At 39.9% G+C, this 22,746-nt stretch overlaps 1 protein-coding gene across 2 annotated transcripts in view; it reads left to right on the plus strand.

The window, feature by feature from the left end:
• Positions 1–882: 882 nt before the first annotated feature.
• tbk1 (TANK-binding kinase 1) overlaps positions 883–22,746 on the plus strand; it is a 35,759-nt gene continuing 13,895 nt past the window's right edge. Inside the window, exons 1-9 of one of the 2 annotated variants that reach the window (XM_062994693.1) lie at positions 883–928; positions 5,738–5,841; positions 9,813–9,953; positions 11,142–11,271; positions 13,501–13,682; positions 14,580–14,740; positions 16,338–16,448; positions 18,267–18,446; positions 20,202–20,398. In XM_062994693.1, the coding sequence (XP_062850763.1) occupies positions 5,755–5,841; positions 9,813–9,953; positions 11,142–11,271; positions 13,501–13,682; positions 14,580–14,740; positions 16,338–16,448; positions 18,267–18,446; positions 20,202–20,398 (1,189 nt within the window). In that variant the 5' untranslated portion in view covers positions 883–928; positions 5,738–5,754. The remainder of the gene's footprint in view (positions 929–5,737; positions 5,842–9,812; positions 9,954–11,141; positions 11,272–13,500; positions 13,683–14,579; positions 14,741–16,337; positions 16,449–18,266; positions 18,447–20,201; positions 20,399–22,746) is intronic. The other variant, XM_062994694.1, reaches the window with a different exon arrangement.

The following is a 22,746-nucleotide window of genomic DNA, read 5'->3' on the forward strand; positions in this document are numbered from 1 at the left end:
CCATGTGAATGTTACTTTGTTACGTACCACCTACCTAAGCATTGTTGCAGACCATGTACACCCTTTAATGGAAACGGTATTCCCTGATATCTGTGGCCTCTTTCAGCAGGTTAATGTGCCCTGCCACAGAGCAAAAATGCTTCAGGAATGGTTTGAGGAGCACAACAACGAGTTTGAGTAGTTAAAAGATCTGCTGCTAACATATTGGTGCCAGATACCACAGCACACCTTCTGGGGTCTAGTGGAGTCCATGCCTCGACGGGTCAGGGCTGTTTTGGTAGCAAAAGTGGGACCAGGACAATATTAGGAAGGTGGTCATAATGTTATATCTCATCGGTGTAAAGCTCCACCATTTGTATTGGTTTATGTAGTTATGTAACAGCTAGCGTCCATAAGATGGCAGTAGTACTTAGCCATAGAGGAGTGCGTCGTGGGTTTTGTGCCGTGTGCAGCAAGTATGCTACCGTAATGACCCAAAACAATACGTTAAAATTAATATTCTGTTTTTTAGACGTTTAGTCGTTTAGGCCAGTGATAGCTCAGTGGTTAAGGTACTGGACTAGTAAACAGAAGGTTGCCGGTTCAAGCCCCGCCACCACCAAGTTGCCACTGTTGGGTCCCTGAGCAAGGCCCTTAACCCTCAATTGCTCATCGTGTTCCGCTCATTGTGTAAGTCGCTTTGAATAAAAGCGTCTGCTAAATGTTTTAATTACATTAGATTTATTTTACATAATAAGAACGTAAATAGTACTATATTTGTCGAAAAAATTGAAATGACTGTTTTGTTTACATATTTTATTTTACATGTTTATCAGTATTATAGACAGTACGGTACTGAAAGAGCTAACCGCATCGCGGATTGATTCTTGCTCACGTGACTAATGACAGGAGAAAGCGGAAGAGGAGATCGTGGTGTCTGGGTAAGGAGGTAAACAAATAGCTTCTTTTCTTATTATAAGTTACACTTAGTGAGAATGGCAGTCGCTTGTGTTGTTTGTATATATGTTAATAGAGGGATATCTAATGGAGCTATAATCATATCGGGATGTCTAAACGACCATGCAATCAGACGTCATCAAGTCTATAAAAAAAGATGAATTAATTAGAATTACAATGTACAGTAAATAGATGCGCGGTTCTGTTTTACTACACAGCAGAACCGCTTTACATCTAACACTCGAAACCAGCACAATATGTTCAAAACACTATAGCTTTCGTTTTCGTGTAATGAGGAGTAAAGCGAAAGCTACAACCCGAAGGATAAACTAGCTTTTTTATTTCTTTATATTATATTCAAATTTATTTGTGTTTATTTTATAAGGGTTTAGTTTTTTTAGTAATAAGCGCGGTGACTTTACTGTTTAAACTGGGAATTTCCCAAAGCCGTGACGTCACTGGACCAGAATAACGCTTGCGTTCATGATATCAGCCATAACACTAAAATCAGCTCCACTTACCATATGGAAGCAATTTCAAGTTCTACAATTACTGACTGCAGTCCATCTGTTTCTCTGCATCATTTTTTACCTGCTTTTACCCTGTTCTTCAATGGTCAGGACAGGACCCCCACAGGACCACCACAGAGCAGGTATTATTTAGTTGGTGGATCATTCTCAGCACTGCAGTGACACTGATATGGTGCTGGTGTGAGTGGATCAGATTTTTTAAATACAGTGTTCACTCACTGTTCAGTCTATTAGACACTCCTTCCTAGTTGGTCCACCTTGTAGATGTAAAGTCAGAGACGATCGCTCATCTATTGCTGCTGTTTGAGTTGGTCGTCTTCTAGACCTTCACAAGATGCTGCCCACGGGGAACTGTTGGCTGGATATTTTTGGTTGGTGGACTATTCTCAGTCCAGCAGGGACAGTGAGGTGTTTAAAAACTCCATCAGAGCTGCTGTGTCTTATCCACTCATACCAGCACAACACACACTAACACACCACCACCATGTCAGTGTCACTGCAGTGCTGAGAATGATCCACCACCCAAATAATACCTGCTCTGTGGTGGTCCTGACCATTGAAGAACAGCATGAAAGGGGGCTAATAAAGCATGCAGAGAAACAGATGGACTACAGTTAGTAATTGTAGAACTACAAAGTGCTCCTATATGGTAAGTGGAGCTGATAAAATGGACAATGTGTGTAGAAACAAGGAGGTGGTTTTAATGTTATGGCTGATCGGTGTAAATGCTAATGTAAAATAACCGTTACCTGTCTGTTTCTCGGTCTACCTCTCCAAAAATACATGCAGACTGGCTTTTCTCAATTGCCTCTACATGTAAACAAATGAATATAGAAATGTTCCAGGTTGTGTTCCTGTCTTAATAAAGCAATAAGCCACGAGAGGAATATTCATCATAGGTACACTTCAACTATGAGAGACAAAATGAGAGAAAAAAAAATCCAGGAAATCACATTGTAGAATTTTTAAAGAATTTATTTGTAAATTATGGTGGAAAATAAGTATTTGGTCAATAACAAAAGTTCAACTCAATACTTTGTAACATAACCTTTGTTGGCAATGACAGAGGTGAAACGTTTCCTGTAAGTCTTCACCAGGTTTGCACACACTGTAGCTGGTATTTTGGCCCATTCCTCCATGCAGATCTCCTCTAGAGCAGTGATGTTTTGGGGCTGTCGCTGGGCAACACGGACTCCACAAATTTTCTATGGAGTTGAGGTCTGGAGACTGGCTAGGCCACTCCAGGACCTTGAAATGCTTTTTACGGAGCCACTCCTTCATTGCCCGTGCGGTGTGTTTGGGATCATTGTCATGCTGGAAGACCCAGCCACGTTCCATCTTCAATGCTCTCACTGATGGAAGGAGGTTTTGGCTTAAAATCTCACGATACATGGCCCCGTTCATTCTTCCCTTAACACGGATCAGTCGTCCTGTCCCCTTTGCAGAAAAACAGCCCCAAAGCATGATGTTTCCACCCCCATGCTTCACAGTAGGTATGGTGTTCTTGGGTTTTTCTTCTTCCTCCAAACACGATGAGTTGAGTTTTTACCAAAAAGTTCCATTTTGTTTTCATCTGACCACATGATATTCTCCCAATCCTCTTCTGGATCATCCATATGCTCTCTGGCAAACTTCAGACGGGCCTGGACATGTACTGGCTTAAGCAGGGGGACACGCCTGGCACTGCAGGATTTGAGTCCCTCTCGGCGTAGTGTGTTACTGATGGTAGCCTTTGTTACTTTGGTCCCAGCTCTCTGCAGGTCATTCATCAGGTCCCTCCATGTAGTTCTGGGATTTTTGCTCACCGTTCTCATGATCATTTTGACCCCACAGGATGAGATCTTGACCCCAAGGGAGATTATCAATGGTCTTGTATGTCTTCCATTTTCTTACAATTGTTCCCACAGTTGATTTATTCACACCAACCTGCTTGCCTATTGTAGTTTCACTCTTCCCAGCCTGGTGCAGGTCTACAATTTTCTTCCTGGTGTCCTTTGACAGCTCTTTGGTCTTGGCCATGGTTGAGTTTGGAGTCTGACTGTTTGAGGCTGTGGACAGTTGTCTTTTATACAGATAACGAGGTCAAACAGGTGCCATTAATACAGGTAACGAGTGGAGGACAGAAGAGCTTCTTAAAGAAGAAGTTACAAGTCTGTGAGAGCCAGAAATCTTGCTTGTTTGTTATTGACTAAATACTTATTTTCCACCATAATTTACGAATAAATTCTTAAAAAATCCTACAATGTGATTTCCTGGATTTTTTTTTCTCATTTTGTCTCTCATAATTGAAGTGTACCTATGATGAAAATTACAGACCTCTCTCATCTTTCTAAGTAGGAGAACTTGCACAATCAGTGGCTGACTAAATACTTTTTGACCCCACTGTATGGCTCTTCTCAGTCAGGGAGGTCAACATCAGTAGAGAGGAAGGGTAATGCAATCGGGTAATTGGATACGACTAGATTGGGAGGAAAATTAGGGGAAAATGTAGATATGCATTTGGTGATTAAAGCCAAAAGAATATACATTGCCTGGCCAAAAAAAAGGTCACACACACTAATATTTGGTTGAACCGCCTTTAGCTTTGATTACGGCACGCATTCGCTGTGGCATCGTTTCCACAAGCTTCTGCAATGTCACAACATTTATTTCTGTATTGTATTGATGATGGGAGATTCGGACCACTGTGCAAAGTCTTCTCCAGCACATCCCAAAGATTCTCAATGGGGTTCAGGTCTGGACCCTGTGGTGGCCAATCCATGTGTGAAAATGATGTCTCATGCTCCCTGAACCACTCTTTCACAATCTGAGCCCGATGAATCCTGGCATTGTCATCTTGGAATATGCCCGTGCCATCAGAGAAGAAAAAATCCATAGATGGAATAACCTGGTCGTTCAGTATATTCAGGTAGTCAGCTGACCTCATTCTTTGAGCACATAACGTTGCTGAACCTAGACCTGACCGACTGCAGCATCCCCAGATCATAGCACTGCCCCCACAGGCTTGTACGGTAGGCACTAGGCATGATGAGTGCATCACTTCAGCCACCTCTCTTCTTACCCTGATGCGCCCATCACTCTGGAACAGGGTAAATCTGGACTCATTAGACCACATGACCTTCTTTCATTGCTCCAGAGTCCAATCTTTATGCTCCCTAGCAAATTGAAGCCGTTTTTGCCGGTTAGCCTCACTGACAAGTGGTTTTCTTAAGGCTACACAGCTGTTTAGTCCCAATCCCTTGAGTTCCCTTCGCATTGTGCATGTGGAAATGCTCTTACTTTCACTATTAAACATATCCCTGAGTTCTACTGTAGTTTTTCTACCATTTGATTTCACCAAACGTTTAAGTGATCGCCGATCACGATCATTCAAGATTTTTTTCCGGCCATATTCCTTCCTGGAAGATGATGTTTCCCCACTGTCCTTCCACTTTTTAATAATGCGTTGGACAGTTCTTAACCCGATTTTAGTAGTTTCAGCAATCTGCTTAGATGTTTTCTCTGCTTGATGCATGCCAATAATTTGACCCTTCTGAAACAGATGAACATCTTTTCCACGACCACAGGATGTGTCTTTCAACATGGTTGTTTAACAAATGAGAAGCTACTCACTGCATCAGTTAGGGTTAAATAACTTGTTGCCAGCTGAAACATAATCACCCATTCAGTAATTATCCAATGGGAGGCTCTTACCTATTTGCTTAGTTAAATCCAGGTGGTGACCTTTTTTTTTATCAGGCAGTGTACTTTTACTTTATTAGTCCAGAGCACTTGTTCCCAAAAGGTTAGGCCACCAATAATGCACTACCACTTCTGTGTCAGCTGAATTTTCTGCTTTTGCTTTAGCTTTCTTGTCAGCATAAGAACAGTTCAATCTAAGAGATTTCTTGTTCCTCCAGATATTGCCTAGCCTTTCACAGTTACCCTTAACTGTCATTTCATTTCTCAGGTCGTAAGAATTGTAGGCTGTAATACTGTGAAATCTTTTCCTCCTTTGTACTGTAGGGATGAACTAACTTTATTTTGATCCTCAGTCATTTGATTAGCTTGTTGAGTAAATGGGTGTCCAAATGTTTGCACACAAGACGTATATGTGCAATTGCATCTAAAACAGTTTACTGCACTTTTGCATACAACTTTATTAACACATGTTAAAAGTCAGTCATCGCTGGGAAAATGAGCCTTAAAGCAGCAGTTTTTCTTTAATGATGTTTGTTTTTGAAGCTGACTACCCTTTCTTAATGCCCGACTTTTCTGTCACTGTTCCACAGCTAATTCGAAAGCCACCATGCAGAGTACAGCTAACTACCTATGGCTGATCGCAGATCTGCTGGGCCAAGGTGCCACAGCCAACGTGTACCGTGGTAGACACAAGGTAGGCAGCTATTTGTGTGCTTGATGTGCATCAGGAAACTAGTTGACAAGATGTGGTGAGATTATGAGGAAGCCACAGAACTGCATTTCTGCTCGTCAGTGTTTTGTGTTTACACAGATGTGTAGGTGTCCGAGCTAATTAATATGCAAACAGAAAAACAATTCCTTAATAACAGTTATGATTTATTTTTAGCTTAATTCTAGCTTTGTTATCCAGTTTCTATTCTACCAATATTTCTAAGTATGCAATTAGTCTTATTTCTCTGAAATCAGTTTGTTCATAATCATGATTTACTTACTACTTTCAGTGCTGTGAGTAGTAAATAATTAAAAGTATTTGCCCCCTCACAGTTTCCTCTATTTGTTGCATATTGGTCACATTTATATGTTTTAGAACATCAGACTACTTTTAGTGTTAGACAAACATAACCCAAGTATACACAAATGTTTTAAAATGATGATTTCATTTATTAAAGCACAAATACTGTTTGGCCCCATATAAAAATCAATCAGTTAATACAAATACAGTTGGGTTCAGATTTACTAGACACACCCAGATCTGTCAGATCTGTTGATTCCAAAGGTATTTAAATAAAACCTGTCTAGCAATGTGACACAGGTTAGAAATCTCAAAAAGCAGTACATGATGCCACATTGAAGAGATTCAAATACAATGTCACTAAAATCTACCAGACTGGAAAAGGTTCCAAAGCCAATGCTAAGGATCTGGGACTCCAGTGAACCACAGTGAGAGCTATTATACACTTACAAATGGGAAAACTAGGAACGGTGGTAAACCTTCCGAGGAGTAGCCGGACTACCAAAGTTCCACCAAGATTGATAACTTATCCAGGAGGTTACAAACAACACAGATGAATGTCTAAAGAACTGCAGTCCTCACTTGCCTGAGTTAGTGTATACAATTTCACAATTAGAAAAACACTTGGCAAAAATTACATTCATGGAAGAGTTGCAAGGTGCAAACTACTGCTGACCAAAAGGAACACAATGGCTTGTGCATTTGTCAAAAAATGATCTAAATGATAGGTGATAACTATTCTGTGGACTGATTAGTCAAAAGTGAAACTCTTTGGAAGACATTAGGTCTGTTGCCATAAAGCTAACACCGCATCCCTTCATTAAAACATCTTAACAACAGTCAAACATGGTGGTGGTGGTGTGATGGGGCTTTGTTGCTTCGACCAGACCTGGGTAGAACCATAAATTATGGTCTTTATCAGAAAAGGTTGAAGAAGAATGTCCGTCTGGCGTATTGTGACCTAAATCTCTAGTGCAGTTTGGTTATGCAGCGGGACAATCGGAAGCACACAAGCAAGTCCACCTTTGAATCACTTCAAAGAAACAAAATTAAGGTTTTTAGGTCTGAATGTCCTGACTTAAATTCCACTTAGATGTTGTGGCATGACCGTAAAAAGCAGTTTGTTCTTGAAAAACCCACCAATGTAGCCAAACTGAAACAATAATGCAAAGAAGAGTGGGCCAAAATTCCTCCAAGGTGATATTAAAGACTTGATTGTAGTACCAAGTGAGGCACAATCAGTCATTAGGTTAAGAGGGGCAACCACTTTAATAAATGGAACGAGTATTTAAAAGATGCATATTAAAATTAGTCTGAAAATCTGAAACATTTGAATTTGACAAAGTAGCAAAAAATTTTTGAGGGGCTAATGCTTAATCATCGCACTTTACATTGTTAATCCACCCTAGTCAGTCTCTGTTCCTGCCTTTTAGTCATATACATAACATTATCCAGTAATTTACTCTTTTATTTGTATGTACTGTGTAGCGTAAAAGCCCAATGAACAACTGTAGAGAGAGTGTACAGATTGTGTTAGTGGTTAACCAAGCTTAAACAAAACACTGAACTTTCTCAATTTGCGTTTGCTAGCTAAAATGATAAGAGAGTGGTAACCTAGTGGGTAGAGCTTTGGGCTATCAATTGAAAGGTTGAGAGTTCGAATCCCAGCTCTGCTGTGCAGACACTGTTGGGCCTCTCGGCTCCAGGGGCGCTGTACGATGACGCTCTGACCCTGGCTTCCAAACAAGCTGGGATATGCGAAGAAAGAATTTCGTTTTACTGTACACCTGTATGTGTATATATGACAAATACAGGCATTCTATTCTATTCTATTCTATTCTATTCTATTCTATTCTATTCTATTCTACTTCAAAACATGACTGGCTAGCATTTGGTATGTATCAAACGTTATAGACGTTCTTTCTAACTGACGGCTGGGGCACAGTGCTGAATGACTGACGTCACATGTCTTTGTGGAAAACATGCCAAACTGGTTCCTCATAAGCATACCAACGTACTGTTGTATGGATAGTATGGTGCTATAGTATAGCCAGATTCCTGACATATAGTCTGGTTGTGAGGAACACCCTTATTATGTAAGTATACACTGCAAAGAGATCATCTTGTGGCACAAAATGGCTTCAGTTTCCCATATAGTCACATGGCCCTTTTCCATTGCCCAATACAGTATGTACTTAAATCTCTGATTATTGCCAGGTGGGGGACAGTGGTAGCCTAGTGGGTAGAGCTTTGTGCTATCAATCGAAAGGTTGATCGAAAGGTTTGAATCCTGGCTCTGCCATTGCTGGCCCCTTAAGCAAGGCTCTTAACTCTGTCTGCTCCAGGGACGTCGTACAATGGTGACCCTGCGCTCTGACCCTGGCTTCCAACAAGCTGGGTTATGCAAAGAAAGAATTTCATTGTACTCAACACACTGACCAGCCATAATATTAAAACCACCTCCTTGTTTCTACACTCACTGTCCATTTTATCAGCTCCACTTACCATATAGGAGCACTCTGTAGTTCTTCAATTACTGACTGTAGTCCATCTGTTTCTCTGCATATTGTTTTAACCTGCTTTTACCTTGTTTTCCAATGATCAGGACCACCACAGAGCAGGTATTATTTGGGTGGTGGATCATTCTCAGCACTGCAGTGACAATGACATGGTGGTGGTGTGTTAGTGTGTGTTGTGCTGGTATGAGTGGATCAGACACAGCAGCGCTGCTGGAGTTTTTAAATACCATGTCCACTCACTGTCCACTCTATTAGACACTCCTACCTAGTTGGTCCACCTTGTAGATGTAAAGTCAGAGACGATCGCTCATCTGTTGCTGCTGTTTGAGTTGGTCATCTTCTAGACCTTCATCAGTGGTTACAGGACGCTGCCCATGGTGCACTGTTGGCTGGATATTTTTGGTTGGTGGACTATTCTCAGTCCAGCAGTGACAGTGAGGTGTTTAAAAACTCCATCAGCATTTATGTGTCTTATCCACTCATACCAGCACAACACACACTAACACACCACCACCATGTCAGTGTCACTGCAGTGCTGAGAATGATCCACCACCCAAATAATACCTGCTCTGTGGTGGTCCTGTGAGAGTCCTGACCATTAAAGAACAGCATGAAATGGGGCTAACAAAGCATGCAGAGAAATATATAGACTACAGTCAGTAATTGTAGAACTACAAACTGCTCCTATATGGTAAGTGGAGCTGATAAAATGAACAGTAAGTGTAGAAACAAGGAGGTGGTTTTAATGTTATGGCTGATCGGTGTATGTCAGAATTTTCTAATATCCTCTAGTTTTGTATATTTGTCACATTAATTGTTTGTGGTTTTTAAATTATTATTATTATTTTTATGTAAAGTAAAAGTGTTTTTGATTTTCAAATGACTGAGCAAAAAGGATATTCATAAAAGAGTTGCAAGGTGAAAACCATTGCTAACCAAATGAAACAAAGTCTTGTCTCAAATGTGCCAAAATAAATGACCCCAAGCTTTGTGGAATAATGTTCTGTAAGATCTTAACACCAATAGTCAGTGGTAGTGAAGTGCTTTTGGCATGCATATAATATAAAAGCAACGTTATCACCGGTCTTGACGAGTTTCCCTTTCTACTTTCTCTCCCTCCCTCTCTGCTTTCAGAAAACTGGTGACCTCTATGCTGTCAAGGTGTTCAACAACATAAGTTTCCTGCGGCCTCTAGATGTACAGATGAGAGAGTTTGAGGTGCTGAAGAAACTCAACGACAAGAATATTGTCAAACTCTTTGCTGTTGAGGAGGAGGTAGGTTTAAAAGTGTCAGAAAAAGTTAAATACTTTTTAAAAAATTCATTTTCATTAAGTGCTTTATCTTGGTCAAGGAAGCTGTGGGTTTGGTTCCACCAGGAAACACTAAGCACGAGACAGGAATACCCTGGACAGGGCACCAATCCGTCACAGGGCTTCAGCCATCAAGTGACGTGGTGAAACTAAAAAAAATTAATTAATAAAATAATTCTGACTTTTTGCTTCCTGCTTGCTTTAACTATCCTATCCTATAGATTTAAATCTCATAGAAATTCTTGGGTGGAATTTAAATAAAGCAGTTTAAGCCTGAAAGCCATCGGAACTTAATGAGCTGGAAGCTTTTGCATGAGAAGAATGGGTAAAGATCCACATGAGAGGTGTCAGCAATTAGCAATTACCAAAATTGCTTATTAGAGGTTATCAAGGCAAAAGGAACCTCCACCTAGTACTATAGTCATATGGACATAGATGCTTTTCTTTGTTTCAACTCAAAATGTCAACTTATTAAAATTTCCTGTATACACTGACTATGCATAACATTATGACCACTGAAAGTTGAAGTGAATAACACTGATTATCTCTTTATATGGTGGGATATATTAGGCAGCAAGTGACCATGGATCCTGCCATCCATGTGGATGTTACTTTGACACGTACCACCTACCTAAGCATTGTTGCAGATCATGTACACCCTTTAATGGAAACGGTATTCCCTGATATCTGTGGCCTCTTTCAGCAGGATAATGCTCCCTGCCACAGAGCAAAAATGGTTCAGGAATGGTTTGAAGAGCACAACAACGAGTTTGAGATGTTGACTTGGCCTCCAAATTCCCCAGATCTCAATCCAATCGAGCATCTGTGGGATGTGCTGGACAAACAAGTCTGATCCATGGAGGCCCCACCTCACAACTTACAGGAGTTAAAGGATCTGCTGCTAACATCTTGGTGCCAGATACCACAGCACACCTTCAGGGGTCTAGTGGAGTCCATGCCTCGACGGGTCAGGCCTGTTTTGTCAGCAAAAGGGGGACCAACACAATATTAGGAATGTGGTCATAATGTTATGTAGATGTAGATGTAAAAAAAAATTGATTGCAAATTCAATTAAACTTAAAAAAGTGTATATTATTACATTTAAAATTTGTTAATGTGTTATCATATTTTTCTTATACGTACCTCTACTAGTCAAACACGCGTCACAAGGTCCTGGTTATGGAATACTGTCCATATGGCAGTCTTTACACAGTACTGGAAGAACCATCTAATGCTTACGGCCTCCCTGAAGATGAGTTTCTCATTGTGCTGCAAGATGTGGGTGAGTGAAATTGCCTGAATTGTGAAATACAAATGCAAGTACGGTGGATTCAGAAAGTCTCCAGTGTTGGCCGCTCAGGTGGCGCAGCGGTAAAAACACACGCTGCAACCGGAGCTGGATCTCGAGTACGTCGTATCGAATCCAGCTCTGCCTTACCGACCGAGGCTGGGCGGCTATATGAACAACGATTGGCCTGTTGTGCAGATGGGCGTGACTAAGGTCGGAAGTGGGTCTCTCTCTGTCAGTATGGTGATGCAAATTGGGCAATTGGATGCGCTAAAGGGGGAGCAAAGGGGGGGGGGGGGTGTCCAGTGTTGACTTTAAGCACACTATTGTGTTGAGGATTTTTACAAAGCATTTTTACTACTTTGTAGAAGCCTCATTGGTAGCAAGTACCTGTTGCTGGTCATTTTGGATACGACTTTACAATCTTTGTACTCCTGATTTTGGGCAGGTTACCCCATTCTTCATGGCATATTTTCTTAAGCTTTGTCTGTCTTGATGGTAAGCGTCCACAATGTGGGCTTGGGCTTTGCTGCATAAGCACTTGTCCTGAAGCCACTCTAATGTTTTGGCTGTATGCTTTGGGTCATTGTCAGAATTAAAAGGTGAGCTCTTACCCCAGTTTGCGTAGGCTCTGGAGGAGGTTTTTATCATGTTTCACTCTAGGCATGGTAGTAGCCAAGTAATGTGCAATACCTGTTTTTGCCAGACATAGCACAAAGGACTTTCAGAGACTCGTCCTAAAACCACTCTAATGTTTTGGCTGTATGCTTCGGGTCATTGTCAGAATTAAAAGGTGAGCTGTTGACTTTAGAGGAGGTTTTTATCATGTTTCACTCTAGGCATGGTAGTAGCTAGGTGATGTGCAATACCTGTTTTTGCCAAATGGAGCAAATATTCATCAAGAATTTTCCTGTTTGGCTGCATTCATATGTGTCCTATATAATTCTTACCCATTTTCCTGTACCTGCTGCTGAAAAGCACCATCACAGCATGTTGTTACCATCACCCTGTTTCATTGTATGGAAGGTATTAGCCAGGTGTTTGTGCTTGCTGTTCTGGCCAAGGAAATTTTGTCTCATCAGACTAGATAATCTTCTTTTGCATACCATTTAGGAAACTTTAGTTGGGTCGTTTACTTATGCCCTTTAGTGGCTTTAGTGGCCTGATTTCTGGAGTGCTACAGAGATGATTATCTGTCCAACAGGTTCTCCGATCTCTACACAGGACTTTTTAAGCTATTTTAGAGTAAAAATTCAGTTCTTTCTTGCCTGATGGACCAACACCCTTCTTGTTTTAATGCCCAAACTCTAGTAAGGTTCAAGGCTGTGTCTGTCTTCTTTCATTTCATAATTTTAGAGGCCACTGTGGTCCTGGGAAGACTTAAAGCCTCGGATACAGTACCTTAGCCTCGGATACAGTACCTTAGACTTCATGGCTTGATTTTTGTCCTGACAATGCAGTGTCAGTTGTAGGTACTTTGGACACAGATGTTTACTGTTCCAATGTCCAATCAGTTCAGGTTGCAGCAGGTGAACTTCAGTTGAATTCTAGACGCATTTCAAAGATAATTAAATCAAACAGGATGTATCCGAATACAATTCGGAGTGCCACAGCAAAGGTTTTGAATACTTTTGTGAAAAAGAAATGTTAGTTTTTGAAGTAAACATGTTTTCACTTTATTATTATGGGTGATTAACTGTGAATTTATAAGTTAACAAATGCAACTATATTGTGGCTCAATGGGTAGCACTGTTGCCTAACAGCAAGAAGGTCTAGGGTTCGATCCCCAGGTGGGGCAGTCTGGGTCCTTTCTGGGTGGAGTTTGCATGTTCTCCCAGTGTCCGCATGGGTTTCCTCTGGGAGCTCCGGTTTCCTCCCACAGTCCAAAGACATGCAAGTGAGGTCAAATGGAGACACTAAATTGTCCAAGACTGTGTTCGATATAACCTTGTGTGAACTAATGAACCTTGTGTAATGAGTAACTACCGTTCCTGTCATGAATGTAACCAAAGTGTAAAACATGACGTTAAAATCCTAATAAACAAACAAACAAAATGCAACTATATTAATTCAAAATTAAATTTAAAAAAATGCATAAAAAGTCAGGTGGTCTAAAAGCTTTCTGTATCTGCCGTATGTGTTGACTAGACATTTAAATGCATACTTATGTTTTATGTTAATAATTAACCTTTTTATAATGAAGTTCTGACTTTATATGTATAGTGGCTGGAATGAACCATTTGCGGGAGTATGGAATAGTTCATCGGGACATTAAGCCAGGGAACATCATGCGTGTGATTGGAGAAGATGGGCGCTCGGTGTACAAGCTGACAGATTTTGGCGCAGCACGAGAGCTGGAAGATGATGAACAGTTTGTGTCACTGTATGGGACGGAGGAATACCTGGTAAGACCTGGTGCAGGAATAAATGTGCTTTTGGTGCACACTTACACTATTAAGCCTTAACATTATGACCACCTCCTTGTTTCTACACTCGCTGTCCATTTTATCAGCTCCACTTACCATATAGAAGCACTTTGTAGTTTTACAATTACTGACTGTAGGCCAGGGGTGGGCAATTACATTTTCGAAGGGGCCACATAAGAAACTGGGACTGTTGTGGAGGGCCTTAATTCTGCTCAATATTAATTTTCTCTTTATTTACATTTACTTTACATTTTCAGCATTTAGCAGACGCCTTTATCCAAAGCGATTTACAATACAGTTACAGTATACAGTCTGAGCAATTGAGGGTTAAGGGCCAGCAGCAACCTGGCAGTGGTGGGGCTTGAACCAGCGACCTTCTGGTTACTAGTCCAGTACCTTAAGCACTAGGCTACAACTGCTCACTCTTTATTAAAAGCAGTAAATTGTACAGTTCTAATAAGTTGTTAATGTTTAGATGTTACAATTAGAAGTAGGCAGAGTAAAACATGAACATTATTTACATTTTCAGCATTTAGCAGATGATTTTTTTTGAAAACCTGAAAATGTGAAATTAAGCACATTTTCCTATAATTTTAGTAGGGCCCTAATCATAGTACTTCACAATCAAGTTGCTGTCTGAACAGTTAACAGCACAGCAAAGTCTGGGTTGTGAGTGCATCACTTTAAGAAATTTGGCAACATCCTGGACATATTCATTTCAATTTTTCTCAATTCTTTTTTCTCACTCAAGTTTTAGGGCTGGTAGCCCCTCACTTACCGCACCTATGCACCCTGTCTACCCCAAATGTAACATTTGTGTATACATGTATACATCACAAAAAACAAAATAGACATTGAATTGTATGTGTTATACAGCATCCAGACATGTATGAGCGTGCAGTGTTGAGGAAAGACCACCAGAAAAAGTACGGAGCCACAGTGGACCTGTGGAGTATTGGGGTAACATTCTACCATGCTGCTACCGGTAGCCTACCATTCAGACCATTCGAGGGACCACGAAGAAACAAGGAAGTGATGTAAGGCCACTATCTTTAATTATACTGTAAAAATTACAACTTGAGCTTGGGGCTGAGAAATATAGATGAGTGTTTATGATACATTTAATGTACAATGCTGTGGAAAAAAGTATTTGCCCACTTTGCACACTAATTTTTGCTAATGTTTGAGATCATTCAACAAATTTTGATACTATATAATGACAACAGAACTAAACACATGTAGTTTTTTAAATGATCATTAATAAAAGATAAAGATTTATTTAAAACTGATATCACATGTGAAAAAGGTAATTTCCCCTTTAAAACTGATAACTACGGTATTAAGAAACAGAGGAGGAGATTAAGGGGAAAATGAAATGGGAATAAAGGCGGGACTACAAAGGTCTGGTGAACAAAGATTGGGCAAGTGTGATAAAAGGGTGTTGGTTTTATAGTGGATAATACAGGATACCAGATGGGGGTATCAGGTTACAAGATAAAAGAATCAAACCGGAAGTGTCCTTTCAATATCCAAAAAAGTGCAAGGAGACGGGGTTAGGGGAGCAGGTGAGGGGTGAATCTCTTAGTTCATCTTTTCACCTGCACAAGGCGAGTTCATATGCGAATCAGCTTTGTGCACGGAGAGCCACACCCTGATCATCATTATTCCTCAATCAGCCAGCAGAGGTCGTAATTACATCAGTTATGAGGTCCATATCCAGCTTTTCCCTCCTTGTGTGAACAACAAGCCAATCGTTGTTCATGTAGCCTCCCAGCCCAGACGGATGGCAGAGCTGTGTTTCAAACCGACGAGTTGGAAATGTCAGCTCTGGTGTGCTAGCGTGTTTTACCGCTGCGCCACCTGAGCATCGTGGCTAGTGAAAATTAACTCAGTTGTCAGTTGGCATGGCTGAACAGCATGTTTTTGCTTCAGTAAATGAAATCATTGTTTTAAAAAGCATTTTATGTTTAATATAGCATTTTTATGTCTAATATTAAAGCTAATTGGATGATCTAAGACATAACTGTGAGAAATATGCAAATACCTTCACTACGTTACAAACAAAAGAAGGGAAATATTGGATATTATTCCATTCAGGGAAGTCAGCAGCAGTTGTACAAGTCAGTGTCAAAGCAGTACAGCAGGGGGCAAAAGTCTGAGACGACTAGTGAAAATGATTTTTTTTTTTTTTTTTTTTTCTCAAATTTAATTCAACGTTTTTATTACAATTCATAATCTACAGAACAAGTTGAACCTTTCTGTAAATGACAGCAGGCACTTGAGCCAGCATTGACTTCACAAGTGATCTATATTGTCCCTGTATGATTTTACAATATTTCACCACGCATGCTGTGATGTTTAGTTTTCTGCCCCTGTGAACACTCACTAGTGTTTAGGTCGGGTGACCACGGGGGAAAAGTCCATTACAGCTTGCATTTCTTGATCTTTGGTCTTCAGGTAGTTGTTGCAAAGCTTTGGGGTTTGAGACTTGTATTTTTAAATGTTATTACATTTAAGAAAAATGCTAAACATAGGCTTTTTCACTAGTTTGCCCCAATGGAATATGATTTGGCCTTTTATTAAAAGAACCATGCTGAACATAAGTTAAAATGCTTTACACTTACCTCCTTGCAGGTATAAGATCATTACAGAGAAGCCATCAGGGGCAATCTCAGGACAGCAGAGGTTTGAGAATGGCAAGATCGAGTGGAGTTCCGAGATGCCAGTATCCTGCAGCCTCTCTAAGTATGCACTCTCTCTCAGAAACAGATGTACAGTTTTTAATAGAATGCCTTTATAAGCTTTATTTGTCATATATACATATACACGTGTACAGTACAATGAAATTCTATTTCTACACATTCCAGCTTGTTTGGAAGCTGCGGTCAGAGCGCAGGGTCAGCCATTGTACAGCACCCATGGAGCAGACAGGGTTAAGGGCCTTGCTCAAGGGCATAGCCAGGATCCGAATCTTGAATCTTCTGATTGACAGCTTATAGCTCTACCTACTAGGCTACTGCTGTCCCAACATACCTTAATATAATAGTAAAAATAAAATAAGTGTAGTAGTAGAAACAATAAAACAGTAGTAACAATAATAACAGTAACAATACTATATGTTAAGTCGTAATAGTGTGTGTGTGTGGTATGGTCACCCACTGTCCCTCACCTGGTGGCAGGTGTGTGAGTAGAATGCTGCTAGTATGTAGCTCCCTCTGTGCTCCCCCAGTAGGTGGGGCAGTTTGTCAAAGTCTGAGAGGGAGTTAAAGTAGGGGATGATGGTGTGGAATTTGGGGTAGAATTGGGTCAGAATGTGATGGTACAATAAACTTGTGAACTGATGAATCTTGTGTAACCAGTAGTTACCTGACCTGTCATGAATGTAACCAAAAGTATGTTATCATGACGTTTAAAGCCTAATAATTAAATAAATAATTATTTATTTAGGATCAGACACAGACACACCATACACATCTGCTACTCTAAGGTCCAGAGTTAAATGCAGTTTCAGTTTCCCAATAACTCAGATACTTCATTTTAATTGTTTGTGTAATTTGGTTCATTCTAAGTGGGTCTGCAGATTTCTGTTGTTCCTGAGTCTTTATTGTGTTAATGTGTTAGTGATGTGTAGGTGATCTGTAGGTGTGTGTTAGTGGTGTGTCAGAGCAGTGACTCAGGACTAGTGGGATAATTCTGCCCTGCATGCTCTGTTTGTGGTGTTTAGGGTGGAAATATGATCAGCTGTATGGTAATTCAGTAAAAATCTGCCTTTTACACAGGATACTCTATTCAGTAAGGAAGTGTGAGTATATATACAGTCGTGAGGTATATATACTGCAGTTACCCTAGATTACTGCTCACATAGATGCCTCCGTAAGCCCAATTCATAATCTCAAGATATTAGTAAAACATTGCAGCAGGGAGGTGCATTTCATATATTTTAATCTTTTATTTGTATATTATATTTTAATTAGTCCAGTCTTTGCGTTTTCAAGATCTATTCTATTCAACCAAGCAGTTGTCTCTCACTGTTGTACCACAAAGCAGAAAAAGAATGACTGGCGCCCAGGTGGGCACACCAGCACGAGTTTCTGAACTCCCCGGTTCGTAACTCTGTGTTGCCACCGGTCGGCTGGGCGCCATCTAGCGGGGATAATTGGCAGGGCCTGCAGCAGATACTAATTGGCCACCGTATCTGCAGGGTGGGGGCCGGACAATGTGTGGGTGGGTGGGTCTTCATACACTGTGTAAGGATTGGCGGAAGACACGCCTGTGCAGAATGCAGGGGCGAGAAGAGGAGGGCTGTGCACATGTCGGAAGAGGCGTGTACAGACGTGCTCTCCTCGGATGAGATCTGGTATCTCTCAGCAGCAGAAGACAAAAATTGAGTGTGCTAAATCGGAAGGAAAATAGGGAGAAAATGCATTAAAAAAAAGAAAAAGAATGACTAAATGTCCTAATAGAACTTTAAAACTTCATTCTTCAGCTCTCCTGAATTAGCTGTGTAGATAAAAGTACTGACAAGAAAGTTTCTTATAAATGCTCTGTCATGATTTGATTTAGAGGTCTACAGAGTCGACTGACCCCAGTTCTGGCAAACATATTGGAAGCAGACCAGGATAAGTGCTGGGGCTTTGACCAATTTTTTGCTGAGACCAGTGACATCCTGCACCGTATTGTGATTTACGTTTTCAGCCTACAACAGGCCACGCTCCACCATGTCTACATCAACATATACAACACGTGAGTGCATTACAGCATCCACAATGTAATGTTTATGTGATTAATGTGTGAATGACACAAGCCAGGAATGATTTTTTATGCATAGGTCATGGAACAGAATTAAATTATAAACAAGACTTTGGCTGCGTCCGAAATTGCATACTTAAACAGTACGTACGAAATTCGAGGCAGTGCGCACTGCTCGGCAGGTAAAGCGGTACTCTCTTTCAGTACGGAAGTGTGCAGTATGCACGCAACCTCGTACGTACTACGTTCACCGTCTTCCCAACGTCACATGATACATGACCACAGTTATAACAATTTTTAAATCAGACAAAATTAATTCTGGCGTTCTCCACAAATCTTTTCATAACGTTATTCAGAGTTTCCTCTATCTTTCTTCTTCCGCTTCGAATGACTTTGCAGCTCCAGTTGAATTATGGGATAGATTATCGGACTGCAGTGTGCTGTGTTTGCATACTCAAACTAGGTCATCCAGGTACTTTTTGCGTACTGTTTAATGAATACCACGAATTCGGACACACTACCCTCTCTTGCGTACTGCTTTCGCATACTGTTCAGTATGGAAGTGTGCGGTTTTGGATGCAGCCTTTCACTTCAACTTTTAGGCAATTAATTTGCACCCTGATGTTTTAATATTTTTTTTAATTGTAGTACATTTTAGAATCTGTTGTTTTTGCAGTGATTGCTAGCTCTCCAGATCCCGAAGGCAGGAACTGACACTCACTCTACTGTACTCTATTGAAAATTTGATGTTGGTGTATAGTGTGTTTTTTTCTTTCTGAACAGAGTATTGTAATTTTATTCCCAGAGCATTAGAGCATTAAGCTTTATAAACATCCGAGTTATATTTTGCAAATTTAAGACTTTGTTTTGGAGGACTGTAGTGTCCTATCATGAAAATAACCTGTTTGATGGACAAATTTTTTATGATTTATGCAGTTCTCTTTCCATTTGTGTTTCTCTATAACATTGCATATTGTGTTCTTGGTGTAATCTTTGCAGTATGCAGCAACAATACTAAAATCCTTCTTCATATTGTGGACTGATGAACACCCAAGTCTGCAAATGCTATTGTAGCCCTATCATTTTAATCTGGTCCCCTGAAATTCTACATTACATTAGAATCTTAGATTGTATGTGCCATTTTTTGGGTAGGGCACTTATACAAGCCACACTTCCAGTTTCAATGATTAAGACACTTGAAAAGTCATTAGGATTAAGGCTTGCATTTATTTTCTTCTATGGTCTGTACTACAGATGTACACAACGGCAATGTGTACAAACCCCATTTTCAAATAATTTGGGACATAAATATAGCCACATGTGATTTTACTTTGGGAAAAGATTGTCTCATTGTCGTCTATCCCTGCATCATACAATTCAACTGAAACTCTGTTACTCAAAGAGAAAGCCATACATTAATTCTGTCCAAAGATATCTGGGCCCAAGCTCAACTCAGATGGAGTGAAAGACTGTGGAAACGTGCTGTGGTCAGAGGAGTCCACTTTTCAGCTTGTTTTCTAAAAGACGGACGTTGAATTCACAAACAAGAACTGCATTGCTTTTATATCCCACAATCTTACCAGCTGCTTAGTATATACATAGCTTGGCATTGGTTATGACATGCCTAGTGTGCTTCAGAACTTTAAATTAAAGATGCATTTTCCTCTTTTAGCACAGTCAGTTTACTACTTTTTCCATGTATTCAGGTAGAAGTCTGACCCGAATTTTGTCCTCATTTCTGCCTTCTAGAACCCAAACATTCCAGGAACTACTCTTTAACTGCACCAACATCAACCCTTGCAACCAGGAGCTGATGTATGAGGGCAGACGCCTCATCCTGGACCCCAACAGACAGGCACAGACATTTCCTCGCACCAGCAGGGACAATCCCATCATGCTCCTTAGCAGAGAGCTTGTCAATACTGTCGGGCTTATCTTTGAAGACCGTAAGTTTCTGTTCCTCTTTCAGATTACTTCTGTTCTTAAAATTTGTTGTTAATACATTTTATCTCATACTGAAAATGTAAGAGAAATCTGACCTTGACCTGATAAAATAAAATGACAAAAAATTGCCAACATAACAGCACTAAATCACAAGTTTTAAACAGGTTGATTGATAAGTGATCATTAGATTTTTGTGGATTTTTGTGTGATCATTAGATTTTTGTGGATCTCCTGGTACTTTATGAAGTTCATGTGATCTGTATAAACCATTGCAGTTTCTAGGCCATTCTGAACAGTGGGAAATCAGTTCTTTTATTTGTATATTATTTAGGGCAGTTATTTAAAATGACAAGCCTGTTCACATTGTCTGGCTGAAAACTGGCACTTAGGGTACTACAATGAACCATTTCTAGATGCAACACGTATAACGTCATGTAGACCCACATTGTTAACTACGTTAAAGCGTCTTCAGTCCATTGCGATCCATTTAACACCAATGTTTGTAATGTTCCCACGACGTGTATAGTCCATGGGCTTTCCATCCTAATTCCTCTGAAATAAAGTTGTCTGAGCTCATTTTGCCTGTAACGCGTGTATCTGTGCCCGCAGACGCCTGACGAGACAAAGGCGTGCTTTGACCAAAGATGATATTGAAGCGTCAGTTAATAACTGTAATTTTGCCTAGTGAAAGCTTTTTGAAAACATAAATTATTATTCGTAACACTCCTACATTTCTCAATATGTAGCAGCAGCTAGAGTAATTTGTAACTCATGACCGCAAACTGGAAAAAGACCCGTGTTATCACTATACAGTATAAACACAATGTTGCCGTGTTAAAGCAGTGCAAATTACCACAGTGATGTATGTTTAAAGTGGCACAAACATAGCCCAATAAAAATCGTTTGATAAATTTTTTTATTCTTGATTAATTTTTTTCATCGCGATTAAAATTTTAACACGTTAATCGCGTTAATTAATGCAATTAACGACAGCCCTAATATTATTTCTTCCTTTTACTGGAACTTGTCTTATTTTATAGAATGGGTTCTATCAAATAAGACAAGTTCCAGTTGTGTCTAACAAACTTTAGTTTTTGAAGTTTGTGGTTAGATAAGAAAGAGGTTTTATTTTTGCACATCATCCACATTTGTGGTCTTTGAAGAGAGCTGCCTCTGTGACCGTTTTCCTTATTGTGCAAGACGGCAAAATACACAAGTTTGTTAAGGTTCTTTAAGGCTCAGGTCATGTTTGCTTATGCAGGAAGTATTGTGTGCTTTTGTTTCAGTATTGTTTCCCTAATTGTCTCTATGCTGGTAAATGACTGAGAGAATTTGGTTTTTGTTTCGTAATACTTTAGTTAAACAGAAAGTCACAGATGAAAATCTGGTGAATGCTCAGGTAAAATAAAAAGAATAAAGGTTCAGTGTAAATAGGAAACATGCTTTAGTTACTGTAATACACGGTTTTGTTAAATCATTTACATGTAACCAGTGATTGTGGTTAACCAGAGAAATCTAACCAATATATTAAGAACATCAACAAAGATATATTTCTTAAACTATATGTGCCAATTACTTGTGTTTTACACAGTATACATTATTAATATTCATTATCTAAGCTATCATCTTGATAAACAGTACTTTTAGAACTAGCTATACAACTTTGTTCTTGCTTGTAAACCTTAATAATAGCAAATTAGAAATAATGTGTTTGTAAGTGATTGAAATTACCATTTTGTTTCATATTTTAGATTTTCTACTACAGTGGTACCTTGAAACTTAACGTCAATTGGTTCTGGGAGTGGCGTTGAGTTTAAAAGGCGTTCAGTTTTAAGGTCTTTTTTCCCATAAGGATGTATGGGACACCTGTTAATACCTGTTAGAGTTGTTTTTTATGCTTATACACTGAAAATAACACAAATATAATATAAAAACACTAAAAAACTATTGACAGCAAGAAGGTCCTGAAGGTCCAAGAGGGTCCTGGGTTCAATCCCCAGGTGGGGCGGTCCAGGTCCTTTCTTTGTGGAGTTTGCATGTTCTCCCAGTTTCTGCGTGGGTTTACTCCGGGTGCTCCGGTTCCCTCCCACAGTCCAAAAACATGCAAGTGAGGTGAATTTGAGATACTAAATTGTCCATGATTGTGTTTGATATAACCTTGTGAACTGATGAATCTTCTGTAATGAGTAACTACCGATCCTGTCATGAATGTAACCAAAGTGTAAAACATGACGTTAAAATCCTAATAAACAAACAAACAATAAAACCGTCACATTACCCATATTTCTTAATTTTTTCCTTTATGCTTCTTAATCTTGGAGATGCTTGATCTTTGAATACTGTATCCTAT

This window comes from Trichomycterus rosablanca, chromosome 1, assembly GCF_030014385.1.
Source record: "Trichomycterus rosablanca isolate fTriRos1 chromosome 1, fTriRos1.hap1, whole genome shotgun sequence".
Taxonomy (NCBI): Eukaryota; Metazoa; Chordata; class Actinopteri; order Siluriformes; family Trichomycteridae; genus Trichomycterus; species Trichomycterus rosablanca.